General features: G+C 43.2%; 1 protein-coding gene across 4 annotated transcripts in view; it reads left to right on the forward strand.

The window, feature by feature from the left end:
• Window positions 1-20,407, forward strand: part of SCUBE2 (signal peptide, CUB domain and EGF like domain containing 2) — a 63,578-nt gene that overhangs the window by 18,829 nt on the left and 24,342 nt on the right. For 3 of the 4 annotated variants that reach the window (XM_077866540.1, XM_077866541.1, XM_077866542.1), the window contains 11 exons: window positions 967-1,092; window positions 3,681-3,797; window positions 4,426-4,515; window positions 9,736-9,852; window positions 10,809-10,931; window positions 13,352-13,468; window positions 14,842-14,964; window positions 15,393-15,509; window positions 15,771-15,857; window positions 17,559-17,663; window positions 20,191-20,346. In XM_077866540.1, coding sequence (XP_077722666.1) covers window positions 967-1,092; window positions 3,681-3,797; window positions 4,426-4,515; window positions 9,736-9,852; window positions 10,809-10,931; window positions 13,352-13,468; window positions 14,842-14,964; window positions 15,393-15,509; window positions 15,771-15,857; window positions 17,559-17,663; window positions 20,191-20,346 — 1,278 coding nt within the window. The remainder of the gene's footprint in view (window positions 1-966; window positions 1,093-3,680; window positions 3,798-4,425; window positions 4,516-9,735; window positions 9,853-10,808; window positions 10,932-13,351; window positions 13,469-14,841; window positions 14,965-15,392; window positions 15,510-15,770; window positions 15,858-17,558; window positions 17,664-20,190; window positions 20,347-20,407) is intronic. The other variant, XM_077866543.1, reaches the window with a different exon arrangement.

The raw sequence follows: 20,407 nt of genomic DNA on the forward strand, positions 1-20,407 counted from the left end.
ATTGCATGGATGCAAAGAAGCATCAGATGGGCATGTCCTCAATAGTAATGCAGTGCAAACTGAGCAGAGGTTTTGAGAATACTCTAGGGTGTGGAGATAGTTCCTCCAGAGCACTGGCAGGTGGCAGGGTCTTAAAGAATTGGTTTTGAGAAGTGGTAGGATTCTAGCAAACCACACAGACCCACACTATGTTATGACCCCTTCATTGAAACGCATGTTAAACCAGCTGGGAAAATAACCCCCTTCCCTGCACTGTGACCACAAGATTGGACCTAATGAAGATCATAGTATACCTGGAAAGAATTTTACAGCCGCTGAAGGAAACCACACATGTGAGGTCTCTCTCTGTTCTCTCTGTTGTTGTGTTGCTGCTACGCTCGGAGGCTTCTGGGGGGTGGCGAAGGTCCAGGGACTGAGAGTGGTCACAGAAGAGAGGCCCCTGGGCTGGTGTCCATGTGCTGAGGCTTAAATGCAGCAGTCGCAGTCACCTCCAAGTGTGGATTCGGTTGGGGTAGAGAAGAGGGTTGACATTTTCAGAAAATCCTCTTCAAGAGTATGTGAAAGAGTTGGCAGTCTTCATCTATGTGCACATTTTCTTAGAGAGATTCTCCTTCTTTGTATTCTTGGTCAGGAGGGGTAGGAGGAGTACCAGTTCCTGGGGTCTGCAGGCTGTGGTTCCACACCCACCAGCAAGCTCCTGGTGGGCACTTTCTTTTCCAAGTATTAGGAGGGCTCCTTCCTCTTGAGGAGCCTTGCAACATCACTGCAACATCTCTTGGGTGACAGAGGAAATTTTTTATGTCTCTGTTAACTGGCCTGACTGGATTTTAATGACATGTTCTCTTAAAATGTGGGGCTGATGAAGACACAGGCAGTCAGGTCCCACCCTCCAGTCCTTTGCAGTGCCCCTGGGGCTCAAGATAGTGCTCACAGCCTGGTCACTGGCTGCATGCCGCTGTTTTGCAGAGGGTCTGAGCTGCATGAATCAGAATCATGGCTGTAGTCACATCTGCAAGGAGGCCCCGAGGGGCAGCGTCGCCTGCGAGTGCAGGCCTGGCTTCGAGCTGGCCAAGAACCAGAGAGACTGCATCTGTAAGTACAGACTAGCACATACCTGTGCTGGGAACCATCCTACCCCCAGAGGTTGTCTTCTGCAGTCCAGCAGCCGAAATGCCACCTCCTGGCAGAGCAGCTATATCAGGGCAGGCAGCTGTCCGCAGGATACTAACCTCCACTGAAGGCTAAATTCGCTGCACGGGGGGTAGTCTCCCCTAGGGAAGGAAGAGGATGCTTTTTAAGGGAACCCATCGAAGGAAATAAAATTCGCAAGTCAGGACTGTGAATGCTGGGGGCCGGTCTCCCTGTTCCCATAGAATAAAATCAAATATGGTCATCTGGCCATCAAAGCTCTTTGCTACCTGGTCCTGCTTCTTGTGCAAACCTCATCTGCCTCCTTTTCCCAAACACCCAACCTCTTTGCCTGTCGGAGAACAGCCCATGTTCCCTAGGTCTCAGGCCTTCCCCAAGCATTCCTCTCTGCCTGGCTTGGTGAATTCTCACTCAACCTTTAATATTCTGCTAACTTCTTTTTTTTTTTTTTTTTTAAATATTTTATTTATTTATTCATAGACACACACAGAGAGAGGCAGAGACACAGACAGAGAGAGAAGCAGGCTCCATGCAAGGAGCCCGATGTGGGACTCGATCCCAGGTCTCCAGGATCACATCCCAGGCTACAGGTGGCACCAAACCGCTGTGCCACCTGGGCTCCCCTATTCTGCTAACTTCTAATGATAATAATGATAAGGAGAGGTAGCTACTTTTGAGGGTGTATTTATGTGTAAAGACTTGTCCAAAGGTATAGCAATTTCATCAAATTCTTCATATCACCACCCTATTGAGCTAAGTATTATTATCCTCATTTTCAGTTTGAGAAAATTGTGGAGAAGGTAAAGCAACAAGGTCACACAGGGAGCATGCAGCCAGTTAGGGTTCAGATGTAGGTCCTCCTAGCTCTAAGGCTGGTGGATCTTGCTAAATTGCCCAGAAGCCTGCCCTGACCGGCCCGGCCACCATTTTGTATTTTGGCTCCCACAGCGCTGTTGGTTCCTCAGTGGGAGCACGTGACACCCAGGGTTGAATTGTGCATTTATGTGTCTGTCTCCCCAACTGTGAGTGCCCACAGTCAGGGACTTCGTCTTATTTTTGCTTCTCAGTGTCCCCACTGGGTGCCTACTACAGGTTGGGCTCAATACACATTTGTTTCATGAATGGTGTACACAGTTTGGACATAGCCGCCACACGATGATGAAACACAGGAATGAAACCCCAACTGGTAATAGGAAACAACCGGCCATTAAAGGTGTTCCTAAACCACTATTATGCTAGAGGAAACATGGATGATTTTCCTTTAGCAACTCTTCCAAAGCCATGGACCTGCTGTAATTCCCCTGCAGTTTGCTAGGGATGGTTGTTTACAGTGAGTTGACCTTTGTGATTGAGAGATGAGGAGGTTGTTTCTTCAGTAAGAGCTTTCTCTCCATTGTCTCCATCACAAAGCAGAGTGTAGCCCTAAAACCTGACAAACCAGGGCTGGTGCCACTGCCAGAAACAGATTCTGATAGGCTCTTAGGGCTCCTAAAAGTGAGGCTGTCCCTGAGGGCTTCCAGTGGGCTGAACAAAGTGGAGACTGCTTATCCTGGCTCCAGGTATCCTCACAAGGAGGACCCAGGCCTCCAGAGGAGACTCGCCTGTGGAGTGAGATTCTTTGGCATTTCAGTTTTTCAGAGGCCAGTAGAATACTTGGGATTTAAATTTTAAAATATTTTTAAGATGTCACTTCTCCAATAATATAATCACATTTGAAGAAAGAACAAAAAGAAAAAAAAAGATGCAGATTCCACCACATAACCAGCTGCTTCACTTTTTTTTTTTCTCTTCCTTCCTGCTACTTCACTTTGTTCTTATTCCTATTTAGTTGTTCTCAGGCATACACAATTTTTACATCACTGTAATCACAGAACAGTTTCTTTCTCACATCACAACTATGTATTTCGTTCTTTTAAGTTGGAAAAATTACAAATGCCTGTGTAATTCAAACAGTTTTAAGTGTGTAAAGAAAACCATATCCTTTCCCTTCCCATTTCTCTTGCCAAAGGTAACCACTGTTCAGTTTGATGAGTGGATTGTTTTGAGTTGGCTTCTCTGGTTACCCTCCCTTCTAACTAATCTAGATAGAATCTGATGAGAGAAATCCTAACATATAAATACAAATAAGTATTATCTGTTTCTTCCAGCCATAAAGTGCTATAACATTTTCTGTAGCCCCAGTACAGCCATATTAACATGCAAACTTCTCCTGATAGCCCAAAGCAGTAGTCTAGAATCTTTTGATATAATTCCTCTTGAAAAGTGAAAATCTCCGTAGCCTTCCCATCCCCATCTTCCTATATAACTGCTCAAATCCATCATTTAGCATTTCTTGAATTCATACTGTGACTATCTATTCTCAGAGACAGCATTAGGCTCTGTCTGAGTCAGTTACTTCATTATGCACAATGCTGAGCACATACTAGGTGCTCAAATACTTGCTGAATGAAAATCAGAGATCTTCCCAAGCAAGCACAGCCCCGGGTTGTGGAAAACTCAGTGCTCAGTATGTTGATTCATTTTCCTCTCAGTGACCTGTAACCATGGAAACGGTGGGTGCCAGCACTCCTGTGAGGACACTGCTGATGGCCCCGAGTGTAGCTGCCACCCACAGTACAAGATGCATGCAGATGGGAGGAGCTGCCTTGGTGAGTGAGTGACCCCTACACTTGGTAAGGGTCTGTCCCCAGCCCACCTGCCCACTCCTAACCCTAACCCTAACCCTATTAATGGTGTTAAGCACCAGATTCAGGGAACTTCCAGTATTTGCCTCTGAATGGGTCCCGTGCAGCTTTACATGTGGCAGTGGGAATGAGTGGTCTAGTCCCGGGAGGGGGGCGTCTCTCTCTCTCTCTCTCCCCCCTCAGAAAGCCCTTTCTCTTCTCTTGGACTAGGGGGCTCCTGAAGATGGTATTCTGGAGACTGGGACATTACATCCTAAGGAGCAAGGGTGACATGAAGTTAAAGCTAGCCATTTGTAAAGACACAGTGGCCTTTATGGTCAGCAGAAGACAGTGTTAGAGTGAATCTGAAGCTTGCATTCCCTGGTGTCTCTTTGGTCACTGCAATATGCTTCAAAAATCTTTCTCATATTTAATGTTTACTAAGGCTTCATGGCCATTTAACGTGCTATGTTTCCCACAGAGCCTCATTACAACATATCTTTATTGAGTGAACAGAGTTGCATATCCTACATTGTTCTCATGTCTGGGGTTTCGGCAGAAGTGGTCATACAGGGGATGAGTAAACAGACTCGCTCTCTGGTGTCTCTTGTAGAGCGAGAGGATGCTGTCCCGGAGGTGACGGAGAGCAATGCCACATCAGTGGTGGATGGCGATAAACGGGTGAAGCGGCGGCTGCTCATGGGTAGGCACTCCCACCCCCTCCTGTCTTTTCCCTTTCCTTCCCTAACTTACTACATCAGACCTGAACCTGGGGCCCATACACCCTCAGATCAGCTGGACCAGGGTCAGCAGCCCCTCTCAAGCTAGGCTGTGTTTGCTCTTCACCTACTACTGTTACTTAGTCACCATCTGAGGATCCTGCCATTGTGGGATGGACACCAGATGCCAGAATAACCAGGTTAGCCTCCCAGCACTGCCCCCCAGCTAGCTGTAAGACTTGGGCAAATGGCCCTGAGCCTCTGTCTCCTGGTCTTTCTTGAAAATGGATGCAATTAAAAAAAAAAATGGATGCAATAAAGCCTGCCTCTTAGGGTTATCAGGAAGCTCAGTGAGGATGATAATATGCAGAAGCGCCCAGAGTCCAATGCCTGGGACTTATCGGGTGGTCAGTGAATGTCAATTCCAGTCCCTTTGAGTAACTATGACCAGGAAGGCACTTTAGGCAGTCCTTAGCTTAACATGGCAATCTGTTTTTGTCAGCTGAGTCCTCTTCTCTCTGACTTCAGCCCATGTCGATGGCAAAAGAGATGAATGGAGAAGAGGGGCACTTGGCTGTGGGATGTAAGAAGGTCTGCCAGCAAGTCTGCCAGCAGAGCTGGAGATGGGAGCAGAAGTAGAGGCGGTGGCTGTGGGGGTGGCAGTCAGAACCTTTGGCACACTATTATTCTGGAGAAAGCTTGGCTTGACCTAAACAAAACTGACTCTTTGATAGCTTCTAGATTTAACAGGTAATATATTGAGCAGCCATTGGTTACCAGGCAGGTGACATTTCTGAGCTCTTTTCTGCCCTCTTAAAGTTATTTTTAATTGTGTTAAAATAGTACATATGAATAATACAAAAAAAAACCTTAAAAACCTAATTAGTGCTATGAAGCTTGTAATGAAATACATCATTTCCTTGCCTCAAACTTCCCATGCCCTCATTCCATTTGCCAGAGGCAACAATTATCATTTCTCTTAGTTGTTTCTTCTTCTGACTCCCTTTCCCCCATATTTCTGAAAAGTGTATGCAATTATTTCTTTTTCCAGTTCTATTATATTATACATTTATTTCTTGACATGTCAGTTTTAGATAGTAGCTTTGACTTCCTATTCCAGAGCACACTGAGTTTTAGCTCTCTCCTGCCCACTCCCAAAATGCACACACTCTCCCTCTCCTATAGTGGAGTTGTATCACTACTGAAGTCAAAGTTATATATTTACATCATTGTGACTATAAGTATCTAAATGTGAGTCACCTGCACCATGTAGTTTGCTATGATTATTATTTTCTTTCTTTTCTTAGAGGTACGTAAAAATACTTCTAAGTGCCTCTTACCAGTTTTTTTTTGTTTTTTGTTTTTTTTTTTGCAAATTTTGGGTGGCGTTCTAAAACCCTTTCAATGTGTTCAAATACAGCAATTGACTTATTAATTCCATTTTCTTCTTAACAAGTGTCTTCTAGGGGCACCTGGGTGGCTCAATTGGTTAAGTGACTGCCTTTGGCTCAGGTCATGATCTCAGGGTCCTGGGATCAAGCCTCAAGGCAGGCTCCCTGCTCAGAAGGAAGTCTGCTTCTCTCTCTGCCCCTCCCCACTGCTCATGCTCTCTCTCTCTCATAAACAAGTAAAATCTTAAAAAAAAAAAAAAAAAAGTGTCTTCTGAGGCTTCCCCTGCTCTAGAGGGGCCCGACTCTCAGGGCTGGCTTGCACACCTCTCATCCCACTAGCGCCAGCCTAGGAAGCCCTTCATCATGCTCCTGTGTTGGTAGACCCCATGTCTTCTCTGTTGTTAGTTCACATAAGGAGGTATAGGTTTTTAAAAACCTCCCATGCCTGAAAATGCCTTTTGGGTTTTTGTCAGCTGCGTCCTCTTCTCTCTGACTTCAGCCCATGTGGCAAACGAGATGCATGGAGAAGAGTGGCACTTTATTGAGTATTTGGTTCAGTATAGAATTCAGAGTTGGGGATCCTTGGGTGGCTCAGCAGTTTAGCGCCTGCCTTTGGCCCTGGGCGTGATCCTGGAGTCCCAGGATTACATCGGGCTCCCTGCATGGAGCCTGCTTCTCCCTCTGCCTCTCTCTCTCTCTGTGTCTCTCATGAATAAATAAATAAAATCTTAAAAAAAAAAAAAAAGAATTTAGAGTTGTGAGTAGTGAGTGCTGTATTGTTTTCAAGGATTTGGTGTTGTTTCAAGAAGTCTAAAGTCATTTTTATTCATGATCCTTTGAATGGAACCGACGAAAGCTTCTCTCTGGTTGCTTTCACAGTCTTCTTGTCCCTGGTGATCTGAAATTTCACATTAATGACCCTTGCAAAAAAACAAAACAAAACAAAAACAGTTATGGCTCTCATGATGGGACTTTATCCACCTGTTATGATGAAGACTTGATTGGCCTCTGCAGTATGGATATTTGAGCCCCTTAGCTCCAAGAAAGTGCCTATATTTTTGCTTTGATAATTTTCTTAACTACATATTCTCTATTCTTTCTCTCTGGAATATCTGTTAGTTGACTGTTTTAGCTCCTCTAATTTTCTTCTCTTTTCTTAAATTTTTGTTCTACTTTCTAGGAGATTTTTCTTTCTTTCTTTCTTTTTTTTCTTTTAACCCTCTATAGGATTCTTCTTAAATTTCTGCTTTCATATTTTAATTTTTCAAGAATTTTACTTTGGTATTTTATTGTAGGCACCTAATCATATTTCATGAATGCTTTTCTTATCTTTCTGGGGGAAATTATGAGATTTTTAAAACTTCTCTTTTGCTCCCTGTATTATCTTTGTTTCTTCCAAGTTCCCTTTTCCCTTTTCACTTGATTTGGTGCCTTTATTTCATGTTAAAGGCCTTCCTGAAATGTCTGGTGATTCTAGGCTGGCTTCATATTTAATGGGAAATACTAAAAAATCAATTGGATATTCTATCGGCTGGTAGGCTTTAAGCTTGGATGAGGCCACTAGGCAGTGGCTTACACATTTCATTTGGAGATCCTCAAATGCCAGTATCTATAGGTTTTTTCATTTGGACAGGCCAGTTTAGCTGGAGAGAAGTCCTTTAGTCTCCCACTAAGGGGACATAGACTTGACTGCCAGCGATCCTGGAGCTGGGGTGGTAGTGGTGGTGAGGCTTTGAGATCTTTCTTTTCGGAGTACACACTTTCACCTGACAGTGTCTCCTCCTCCCTCTCTGCTATTCCTGGTGTCTGTGAGTCCAGTGTTTCTTTAGTCCCACTTCTCTAGAAGATACATTTCTCTGCGGTGGCCCAAATAGGAAAGAGGTAGAGTCACCTGGCTGTGGAATTTAGGAGGGGATCTGGGGGTTTATCTGTTTGTTATATAGACTTACTATCAATCTTCCTATTTTTAGCTCCTTTCTCACCTCTGCCTCTAGAGTGAGTTAGTATCTCCAATTCCCAGGCCTTTCTGGATTCTGTGGCTCACATGAGCTTACCAATTGTTGGCACTCCCTCTGCAGACCACTAGGATTTAGCTTTCTGCTTTGTCCATTACTGCCTCTCCTTGACATGCTGCTTCCAGAATATTTGGTGTCTTTCATGTATTGTCTTTGCTTCTCTTTTCTCTGTCCTGAGGGATTTGTACTTTTTAAAAATTTTAATTTCGGTGTAGTTAACATACAGTGTTGTATTAGTTTCAGGTGATTCAACACTTCCATAATATATCACTTGGTGCTTATCACAATAAGTGCCTTCCTTAATCTCCATCACCTGTTTCACTCATCCCCTCGCCCACCTCCCCTCTGGTAACCATCAATTTGTTCTCTATAGTTAAGAGTCTGTTTCTTGGCTTGTCTTTCCTTCTTTTTTCCTTTGCTCATTTGTTTTGTTTCTTAAGTTCCACACATGAGTGAAATCATATGGTATTTGTCTTTCTCTGACTTATTTCACTTAGCATACTACCCTCTAATTCCATCCACGTTGTTGTAAATGGCAAGGTTTCATTCTTTTTATGGTTGAGTAATATTCCATTGTATATACCACATCTTCTTTATCCATTCGTCAATCGATAGACATTTGGGCTATTTCCATAATTTGACTATTGTAGATAATGCTGCTATAAACATTGGGTGCATGTATCCCTTTGAATTAGTGTTTTCATATTTTGAGGGTAAATACTCAATAGTGCGATTACTGGATGTTAGAGTAGTTCTATTTTTAACTTTTTGAGGAAACTCCATACTTTTTTCCACAGTGGCTGTAGCAGTTCTTGATGACTTATACTTAAAAAAACCTATTCACTCTCATGCTAGTTTTTTTTTTTTTTTTAAGATTTTATTTATTTATTTGAGGGAGAGAGAGAGCACAAGCAGGGGGGCAGGGCAGAGGGAGAGGGAGAGCAGATTCCCCACTGAGCAAGGAGCCCAACTCATGGCTTGATTCCAGGACCCTAGGATCATGACCTGGGCCAAAGCAGACGCTTAACCAACTGAGCTACCCAGGTGTCCCTCATGTTAGGTTTAGAGAGCAAACAGAGATATACCTATTCTAACTGTCATATTTAACTAGAACTAAGCTTTTCCTCTAAGGCTCTACATTGAGGTAGCTACTGAAGTAAAAGCAGTAAGTAAAACTAGAAAGACATTTGCTTATTGTCGCTCATCTCTATAGACGTTACTTAACAACTGTGGCTGATTTCATGTACTTCTAACAGTTCTTTCTCCTTTCAGGGAAAGGTAAACTCCTAACATGAGTTAATTGGCAGTTCCAAGAAAGTCATTGGTCTGCAGCAAGAGAATGGCTAGGGTAGGCGAAGCTTACCCTCTCTTGCTTCGCCCATTACTTATATTGAAGGGAGGGGGTTCAGGATTAAGGAGGGAACATCCCCCTTTGCCCTGTTCTGCATCCACATCTAGCTTGCCAGATGTGGCCACACTTAGCTGGTCAGTGGCTGTGGATCAATAGGAACTTGTATTGGCTTCAGATCTACCAGTAGGGGGGAAAAAGGCTCAGCAGGTTGGAGAGACATTTTTAACCCCCTAACAAGCATCTTTGTGAGATGTCACTTATTTAGCTGGGTGAGAGGAGCTGTGCCTGCAGGTGGTAGAGACTTGAGGTACAACTGTGAGTACGCCATCATGCTTCTTGGCTTCCATGAACTCTGTCAAGTATGAATCCTGCAGCCATATCCTTTCCTCCCAGCCATATCAGCACTTCTTTAGCAAGCTAACTGTCTTTTTCTTACCTCCTTGTCAGAAACCTGTGCTGTCAACAATGGAGGCTGCGATCGCACCTGTAAGGATACTTCAACAGGTGTTCACTGCAGCTGTCCTGTTGGATTTACTCTCCAGCTGGACGGGAAGACCTGTAAAGGTAGCCTGTGCCTCTCCATGCTGCTAATGTGCAAGGATAAAGGGAGCTCTTCCCCTCCATTCCTCCTGAGTGACTCCAGATTTGCTCATGATTCATATCAATGGAAGCTTTTCTTCCCTGGGCTAGTGGAAGGTTATAATTGAGTAAGCTTAATTAGGACCAACTTAATTACATTAACTGTTGAGAAGGTCAGCTTCTGCAAGCATCAGATAACTCATTTCAGGGAGCAACCTTATTAGAAAAAGGCAGAAGTTCAAGAGAACATTCACTTGCAGGTGATAATATCAGTATATCATAAATAACAGCCTAGAGATTATGATATAAATAACAGCCAAGATTATTATTCAGAGAACTTAATAAATAGCTGTCCAATTAACTTTTGCTGATAAATAGAGACCTCAATGACCTGCTAGTATTTTGTGGGCAAGAGTACAAAGGCTTAGTTCTTTAACATGATAAAAAGCAGATAACCAGTTACCAGATGAAACTGAGAGAAGATAAGATTAATTTGAGTATCAGGAATCATTTAAAAGCATTGAGGCTACTTGATCGTTGTGTAATTTGCCAAAACAAATGTTCTAATTCCTTATAACTTTAATCATTAAACTGGAATGGAAAGTATACCAAAGGGAGCCATCTTATCTCAAGAGAGCAGTGCAAGGATGAGAATATAACAGGACATCACCATTCTTTCCCATAATCTGTTTCCTTAATGCTAGTCAAGGGTAGCACAAGTCAGAGTTCTCATGGGGATGAGGCACTCATCTTTCCAAATTGGTTCAGCCAGACAAGAAAACATGTGTAAGATTAAAAACATCAGCAAACATCCTTAAATGCTTTCATGGGTCTGTTTTTGTTGCAGAGAGTAATGAAGCACGCACACAATAGCACGTCAGGGATTTGTGGAAAACCAGGCCAGTTTTGCTATCTGATTTGCTGTTGCTTCCCTGTTACAGATATTGATGAATGCCAGACCCATAATGGAGGTTGTGATCATTTCTGCAAAAACACTGTGGGTAGCTTTGACTGCAGCTGCAAAAAAGGATTTAAATTATTAACAGATGAGAAGTCTTGCCAAGGTATGTGCTGAAACGTAGCGGGGCTATGTGGTGCCCACTGATTGGAGCCGAGAAGACGAAACCCCATGCTGGCAGAGACTGGTTCATTGGGCTTCTTGATGGAGTCATTAATCCAACCTCCAACCCAAGCTTCACTTATTTCATTTGTTGGTAGAATAAAAACACTTATGTAGCTCACAAGTATATTTTGAAAATTAAGCTGTTAATGATTAGAGAACACCTCAAAGTATCCATCTGGTGTGATTACAGCAGAGCTCGCTGCTGGAAATGGAATAGATCACAGAGTGTAAACAGGTTTGCATTAGGGTGTTGAGATTTATGAATAATTTCTTTCTAAAATTTCCTTTAATTTTGTGGATTTTATAACAAAACTTGGTGGCAAAAAATATGTAGATTTAGTTAACACACCTTACTTTTTCCTAGCAAAAAGTTGGGGTCAACCCATAATCAAGGTCATGTACCGGTTGGTCTCTTCCTTATAGCCCTTGTTTTAATGAGAAACCAGCCTTTGGGGTTTGGGGAGAGGCATGGTGGAGAGGGATGGTGGAGAGGGATGGTGGAGAGGGAGGGGATTGAGTGGAAGCAAGGTTGGTCAGTCCTTGGGCAAGATTGCAGACACCTTCTTAGATGCGTTCCTTCTACACAAGTAGTGTCAAGGGAGCAGTTCTTGTTATTAATAACACTTTGGGGTGGTGGTAAGCTGTGTTGGATGAGGGGCATTATTTATATTTTCAGATGAGCACCTCTTATGCCCTATGGATATAGAGGAAGCCCTCTCAGGAAAGATGTGCTGCCATGTAGTCTTGTTCTGTTTCTTGGAACAAGAGCAGCCTGACTTATTTTGTTAGAAATCCCAGAATTAAGTCAGAATCAGGAAATAATATCTGCTTTCACTTCAGGTAATAAAAAAGTGTAACATAATTATTATTTTTTTTTAACCTTATGGTGTGTGAATTAGGTTTCTCTTCCCCCCACCCACCCTTACTACGTAATTTGTCAGGCAGTTCAAGTATAGGACCCTTTAAATTCAGTAAGTTCATTCTATGTGACTATTGCATGGCTTTCTTTCCTTTGATTTGGAAAGCAAGCTTGATGTTCCACATAATGTTTCATAATGTATAGAGCAAGAAATACCATATAAGCTGTGTAAACACATTAAAAAGGAATTAGAAAAGTGATCTCATTATTTTTGGCAAAGCAACAGACCATCATGTGCAGCCAAAGCCAGCTACTGAACAAGTCCACTTTCTCGATAACTGGCTGATGTTAATAACAGAATTCATAGAGTGATATCAATTACTAGGGAAGAAGTGGACTTTTTCTTATTTTTCACTTGGTCTTGGTAGAACAAATATTTTCACAGAACAAATTTACTCAAGAAATTGCCAGGATTTCTGGGAAAAGCTAGTGATGAAAAGGTTTTGTAAGAATTTTCCCTTTTTAATTTCATTGTTTCATTCCTTCAGTTCCTTCCAAATGTTTGTTTTTTATTAACATAGTGTCTCATGGCACATTTGGTGTTGAAAAGAGATCTAGCTCTGGGCTAGTTGGCTTCCACTGAGTTCCACACTGGTCCTGGTTTATCCATTTGTGGACCCAAGTCGTAATTCTGTTAAAACCCTCCAAAGAGCTGAACAAGTAATGCACTGAAATTCTAGTCTACAAGAAAGATGTGAGGACCAGACCAGGGAAGAAGAGATGATTATATTGACAGAGGCAGCCTCCTGAGGCTGGTTTCCAGGACCTCAGCTGAAGCCAGAGATGCCTCTACATTGATCGAGGACAGGAGGGGCCCTGTGGGGCTGAACCATGGCAGAAGAACAAAGCCAATCCAGTTTGGAGCTTAACCACCAAATTTTAGTGCCTGTGATAGAAAATCACTGAGGATGTTAGTGTTCATGCATTCTTTTAGTGCAGAGGACATTAAAACCCAATTGGCCTCTTGGGGCCAAAAGGCTAATTCTGGAAAGATAGGAACCAGATTTATTTCCAACCCAACTGTCTTCTGTGGCTTATATAATTAGTACTGTTGTTTTACAAATAGTAATATAACAACAATAATGCATGAGTCGCACCTTATAGTTTACAAACCCTTTTAAGGTACGTTATCTCATTTAGCTTCATTTAAATATTTTAAATTACTCAGCCCTGCAAATAAGCATGAGAGAGAGAGACCCAGTGAGCTTAAAGGCAAGTAATATTTGCAACAGAATTTGGAAATAAAGATTGTTTGTGAGTATTCTTATTGTAGGCCACTCCACCTTCTCTTTAACACAAGTAAGCAGGAGAACTGATAGATACTTTAAAAAATTCTGTTTGTGTTGTTTTTATTGTTGGTCAATAAGTGGAGTTATAAACATGTTCTTTCCACTCATTCCTTAGACTTGGTTTCATCTCCCCTCTCCCTTTGACAATTACAGATGTGGATGAATGCTCTTTGGATAGGACCTGTGACCATAGCTGCATCAACCACCCTGGCACATTCACATGTACTTGCAACAAAGGGTATACCCTCTATGGCTTTACCCACTGTGGAGGTGAGCAGAATGCCCCACTAGGGTCAGATGAGGTTGGGCCTGCGGGGGAGCATGGCCTACCTCCCAGTTTCCCCAGATCAGGGTCAATTTTCCAATATTGGGGATGAATGGCATATTTTACTAGAGTAATAGTGACTTCACCAACTCCAGGGAGGCATCTGCTAAGGGAAACCTATTCACATGGATCCCTTTAACATGTTAAGTTATGGACCAGAAAGAAGAACTGAGCTAATCAACTGTGAATTCTTCATTGACTTTATTGATGTAGTGTATTCAGACAGTGGGAGCATCTCTCAGGAGCTGATATCCTGTCTGTTGGAACTTCCCAGTAGATAGTAAAGTCACAGTCCTCAGAGAGACTTGGCAAGGCACCAACTATTTCCACAGCCTTGCTATGCACAGGAACTAGCTGAGAAGCCTTTTTCGAGGTTTGAGCTGGTTTTTTGAGCAGGTCTTTGAGCTGGAAGTGGACCATTGACTTTATCTCTCTGTGCTGTGCCCATGTAGCCACATGTTCCGATGTCATTATGCTCATTCAGACAATGGCATAAATCAGATTTGACATCGAATGATTTCCACCCTGCTCCCCCTGACCATCAGGTTCATTCAACAATTTTTGAGAATACAGATTCAGATTCAGATTCTGATTCAGAATGGCTAGGGCTTCCAAAGCAATCCTGAGTATCTGAATATTCGGGAACCACTGGCTTAAATACTTTCTGCCCATACCTTGTGTCCTGTGCTTAAGAAGAACGGATGGGAGTAATGTGGTATAGATAGTATTGTCTCTCTTCTGACCTTTTCAATACATCCTTGGCATGGCTAAAAACATCTTCCAGGCAATCAAGAAACCCCAAGGATATATTCCCTGGATATGGACATGTGTCTGGGTTTTAGGTGGAGCTGCCTTCCAACCTGGACTCAGCCTTGTGTTGATGGGGATTTGTGCAAGTCATTTGCCTTCTCTATACTTCAACTACTGAATATGAACTATCCAGTGAGGAATCCTAATTCTATCCCCCTTGGCATGTAGCCTAGGAGGATAGTAGAATTTCATATCGGAGGCCTGTGCAGTGTTTGAGCTTGGACATGTGACAGTAGAGTGTGCTCCCTTCTGAGAATCCTTAATGGGGGAAAGGTTTGGTTAAACATGGAACTTGAGACCATCTTGGCAAAGCCTATGCCAGGAAATCCACCGAGTGGAGAGTGAGGTCAGCTGGTGCCAAGTGCACATCCTGAAGGCAGTTAGTACCTTCCCTTTGTTTAGTGAGTTCTGACCCTGCGACTTCCCTGCTGCTCCTCCCTCAGGGGAGGGATGGTATCAGCCTAGTCACCAGTGGGCTGCTGTGACAGGAGAGCGTTTTGTTCTGCAGACACCAACGAGTGCAGCGTCAACAATGGGGGATGTCAGCAGGTCTGTGTGAACACGGTGGGCAGCTACGAATGCCGATGCCATTCAGCATACAAGCTCCACTGGAATAAAAAAGACTGTGTGGGTAAGGGGTACCGAGTCTCACAGTTAGCGGGCTCACAATGACACGGCAGCTCTGTCCCATGTCCACCTGGGCCTGGAGTGTGCCTGACCATCCCTTCCCTGACTCTTGCCCCATTAGCGGCAGCTGCCATTCTTTAAATAGTTCAAAAACAGGAGATACTTTGCAGGCTCTTTGGGGGTTCCTTCTGTGCTTTTATGTTGGTTGGAACTCAATTCTGTTTTCCCAGTTGTTTTCCTGCATGGAAAAAAATAGCATACAAATAGCTTCTTTACCTTGGAGGGAAACAGGGCCCTGTGTCTTATGTTCTGTGCTATATAACAACTCTACCTTCTTTTCTTGGGTCCTTGGATATTTGGGACTCAGCTGTCCTTAGCATATCTAGAAGTATCCTTCTCTTTCTGTAAGTGTCTGCTTTTTGTCCTATCTAGAAGTGAAGGGGGTCCTGCCCACTAGCATGTCACCCCATGTGTCCCTGCATTGCGGTAAGAGTGGCGGAGGAGACAGGTGCTTCCTCAGATGTCACTCTGGCATTCACCTCTCTTCAGGTGAGTGGGTCCCAGTCCCTGGAGAAAGTCCTCATGCCAAGGCCAAGCCTTCCTGGCCTTTAGGTGTTAGAGTCCCTCAAAGGGTTTCCAGGTCTTTGGCCAGCTGCTCCCTGACCACCGGAGGCCCATGCTTTGAGACCCTATATGCTGGGCATAAGTCTAGTGGTTTCTGTGGAATGGGGGCTGGAGAGTGCTTTTGGCTGCTCCCAGGAGAGACTGTGACCTTGCTTACATGTTGACAACCTACATTCTGTCTGTCAGGACTGCAAGAGACCTACTCAGTCACCTGTGGCTCTTCCTCTACTCTCAGGAGCAAACAGCAAAAATCAAATGATTCTGCTTTTGGGGGTAATTACCAAATCTGTGTGTTTTCTCTGGGGCTCTCTGTGTTAAATGGGTTTCATTCTTGGGGTGCTGTTCTTGGGCATTGGCTTTATCTTCTTTTCTCTGAATCTCCTCAATGCTCTGAGCACATTACAGGATGTTCTTGCCCACAGCCTTGGTGCCTGAAGACTGACTCATTATGTAACAGATGCTTACTGACTGTCCACTGTTTGCTAGGAGGCTCCGTGTTCAGCCCTGCTGAGTCATCATATTGGGCAAAGGCCCACAGAGCTCTGGGATCAGGAGACTCAGGTCTCCCCAGTTCCCTGCCCCTCAAAGGTGCAGCAGGTAGTGTGTACCCAGAGCACATGGCGTTGGTGGAGATAGTCGTAGGCATGACGAGGCACAACGATTCTATCCAGAGAAAGGATCCCAAACCCTTTCTGGTTTGTCAAAAAGACAAAGAATGAAATTTACAGCTTTTAAGTAGCCTCGTCCTCCCAGATTTAGACATCTCTGTGATTTTATCACGAGAACATCTGATTGAGGAAATGATTCTTAATGTCCATATTACATATACGAGAGAGCTAGAGACCCAAAGCATGATAATAATACTTGAATATATTGATTGAGCAGTTAAAATATACCAGCCACTGTATTACCTGTCCTAGCTGATTTAATCCACACTGCAGCACTCAGAGCAATTTTACTTTTCTCCTCATTGACCAGATGAAGACCCTGAGATTCTGAGAGGTGAAATAATGTACCTAGAGTGATTCAGATAGGAAATAGGGGAGTCAGGATTTTAATTAGGAGTCTAGATCCAGAGTCCAGAGCACTATTCTTCACTGCCCCTCCTGCCTAACATTTGAAACCAACCAGCACAGACATCATGGTCTGTTTCACCAAATCCCTCAGTAATGGGCACTTGGAGATTTAGGCTACCCACAGGATGGGCAAGCAGACAATTAATATTCAGTTCTTACTGTGTGCCAGACTGTAGGCTAAATGTATTATTTTTGCATCATCTTATTTAATTCTCATAGTAATGTAACTACCCCAATTTTGTCTATTTTATGGATGAGGAAACTGAGGATTAGTGAGTTTTAGTAAGTTGCTCAAGTTCTCATTGCAAGCCAAGAGCTAGAGTATGAATCCTGGGCTTTGGCTTCAGAGCTTGACATATGGTTAAGATTGATTGTGGGGAACAGAATTTTGCGCACGAGGCCCTCAGAGTGGGACTTTTGCTGCCCCCAGAGCCCGAACATCCAAGCAGCCTTTGGTGAGTGCCATCCTTATCTTCTCCCTCAACCTTGTCCTCCAAGAAAAGTCTTCTCCTGGAAAATCTGCCCTTCACTGTTTCCCTCAGCAGTCATGTCCAAATTTGAACTAGGGGATCCTGGTCTTCTTCCTCAGGAAGGCACAAAAGTGACCTCATGGTTCATCTCAGTGTGAAGGTTGTTTGGGGCCTCTCTTTATTATATTTGGGCATTGGATTAATCTCAGGTGGAGGAATAACTGTAACTCTTAGGAGGCTCCTGGCATCCTCAGCCTCAGTCATGGGCACTCCGTGAGCCAAATCTTTTGTGGTCTCAGGGTAAGAGAGGGGCTCAGGGTATGCAGTGTATGGTGGGTCGCAGGCTTGGGATAGCTCGTCTGTTACCCACCCAGTCTTTCCCTCCTGTGCCTCTGAAGGTAATGTCTCTCACTTGTTTCTTTCTGAAGATGTCACGACCATCAGGACAAGTGTAACCTTTAAAGTAAATGAAGGCAAGTGTAGTTTGAAAAAGGCTGAGCTGTTTCCCGAGGGTCTGCGACCAGCACTACCAGGTATGGAATCAGATGGCTGGTGCAGGGAGCTTGGTTGCATGTTGGGAAAGGGGCCTGTCACAAACTAAGCCCTTCAGGTGGTCTTGAGCAGCCCAGATTCTCCAAGTACTCCTCCACAGGAGGAAGAGGAGCCTAGCCTAGCACACCTGTATAGCTCTGGAGTTACACTTCAGGGCTTCCTCTGCCAGGCACACATGATAAAGCTCTGGAGAAACCTTTGAGTTCATAGGAATCAATGAGGGCTTTAAGTTACATTGGCAATTTGTGATTATATTGGGTTAAATTTTATAGATCTAAGAGTGTGCTTGGAAAATAAGCCAAAGAAATGAAAAGGATTTGGCTCAGGATAACCTTCGGTGAGCAAAGATGTAATATCCAGCTTTCCTCCTGGATCCAATCTTTGGAGGCAGTGACTCCGTTGGCTTCAGCAGAAAAAATACCATCCAAGTAGAGCTGGACTTGTAGCGAAGAACAGAACCTAATACTCTTCTCCCCTCCTGTTCACATTTCCAGTATTATTTCATAGAATAATTCTAGAGCTTAAAAAAATCATGATTCATGTATTAGAAATACCTCTTTCCCCAGTTTATCCTCAAATAAATCATACAAATAAACATAAAGCTCACTGTAGTCACTTTTAGTGCATATTTTAGTTGCATATTTTAAGAAACAGATTAATTTTGGTACCTCTATTTAAATGGAATATTATGCAGCTATGAATTATGTGTTTTTAAAGAATGTTTAATGACATAAATGGAAACTATGGAAAATGATCTTGTAATATAATGCTAAGATGGAGAGGAGAGAGTGAGATTTTGTATATCTAATGCAACCCAAATTGTGTAAGAAAAAAGCGTGAGTAGAAGAAAAAGGAAACTCACCATGTGATCAGTAGTAGTTATATCTGGGTAGAGGGGTTGACCGGAGATCTTCATTTTTTTCCTTCTGCATTTTCCAAATTCTCCACAGTGAGCATTTATACTTCTTTTTATCTATCTATTTATTTATTTTAAAGATTATTTATTGGATGAGGAGGGGCAAAGGGAGAAGGAAAGAGAATATCAAGTAGGCACCATGCTGAGTGTGGAGCTCAATATGGGGTTCGATCCCACAACCCTGAGATCATGACCTCATGATCAAGCCAAAATCAAATTCAGCCATTTGATCAACTGAGCCACTCAGGTGCCCCAGCATTTATACTTTTAGATCAGAGGAAAAAGGCTTTATTTATTTTTATTTATAGATTTTATTTATTTATTCATGAGAGACACAGAGAGAGGAAGAGACATAGGCAGAGGGAAAAGCAGGCGCCCTGCGAGGAGCCTGATTTGGAACTTGATCGCAGGACCCCGGGATCATGGCCTGAGCCAAAGGCAGATGCTCAACCACTGAGTCACTCAGATGCCCCAGAAAAGCATTATTTAAAAATAAACTTGGTCTTTAGTCTCCTTAATGGTATTATACTATGTTAATTTCTCAGTATTGATAAATATACATGTTAATGTAAGATGTTAGCATTAGGGGAAACTTAACAAACAATATATGGGAACTCTCTGTTCTATTTAAGCAATTTTTCTGCAAATCTAAAATTATTATGAAATTAGAAGTTAGCTTTTTGAAAAAGGAAAGGAGAATTTTTCCCAGAGGATGGTGGGTGGGGATTAATTTGCCTCCTTCTTCCTTTGGCTCCTGCTGACCTATTGCTTTGAACATCTTTGTAATGTTGAAGAATATGATACAGATAATTCGTCCATTGAATAAAATAAGAGTTTAAACTGGAGGCAAGTTGGTTGTGTGGATGATACATGGAACTGCTCTTTGGTTCCAGTTAATGGTCATTAGTTAAAAGATCCACTGGAAGCCACGGGAGATAGAGGGGTGAGGGAGAGATGGCCAGAGTCTGGAATAGGGATGTGCAGAACCCTGCCTTACGCAACACTTCCTCCCACCCTAGATGCCTTCATGATATTGTTTGGTTCTCTAGATGTTTTGTGCTGTATATTGCTCCTGGTTATTTCAAAATGAGACATCACTGTTAATGTGTTTTCCAACTTCCCCTTCAGGCTGGAATTACTCCAAACTCAGTTTGCCTGAAAGCAGGAGTTGGTTTGCTTTCTACTCCTGTGCTCCTTCCCTATTTGAAGTCTTAGTCCCTGCTTGGTACATCACAGTCCAGCTCTAAGGAAACCAACCGTGAGAACACGAGCACACCTTAGCAGACTGTCAGTTAGGAATGCAAGGCAACCCTGGTTCCTGTCTTCCACTTATGTGGCCAACCAGTCAGAAACATCCAGCATTCATCCATGAAAATAATTTTCAAGAGCTAAATTGTTAAGTTATATAGGAGGCTCTTTGAAATTAAAATGTCATCGTGCTCCAAGCTGAGGCTTGCAACGTCTTGGCATCTGGAGTTAATCACTTAGTCCCTTGAGAGTTGTTTTAATGAAATGTTTACTGAGCTCTAGCGAATGTTCAACTGAGTACTTTGCCAGGATCTGGCTTCCGATAATTTTGTTTCTTCATACAGAGAAGCACAGCTCAGTAAAAGAGAGCTTCCGCTACGCAAACCTTACATGCAGCTTCAGCAAGCAAGTCCCGGGAGCCCCTGGCCGCCCAAGCACCACTAAGGAAATGTTTATCACTGTTGAGTTTGAACTTGAAATTAACCAAAAGGAGGTGACAGGTTGGTTTGAAAACAGTCTTTGGTACCAGGCTTCTCACAGCTTGCTCCTTATTCTTTTGCC

This window comes from Canis aureus, chromosome 23 (assembly GCF_053574225.1).
Source record: "Canis aureus isolate CA01 chromosome 23, VMU_Caureus_v.1.0, whole genome shotgun sequence".
NCBI lineage: Eukaryota > Metazoa > Chordata > Mammalia > Carnivora > Canidae > Canis > Canis aureus.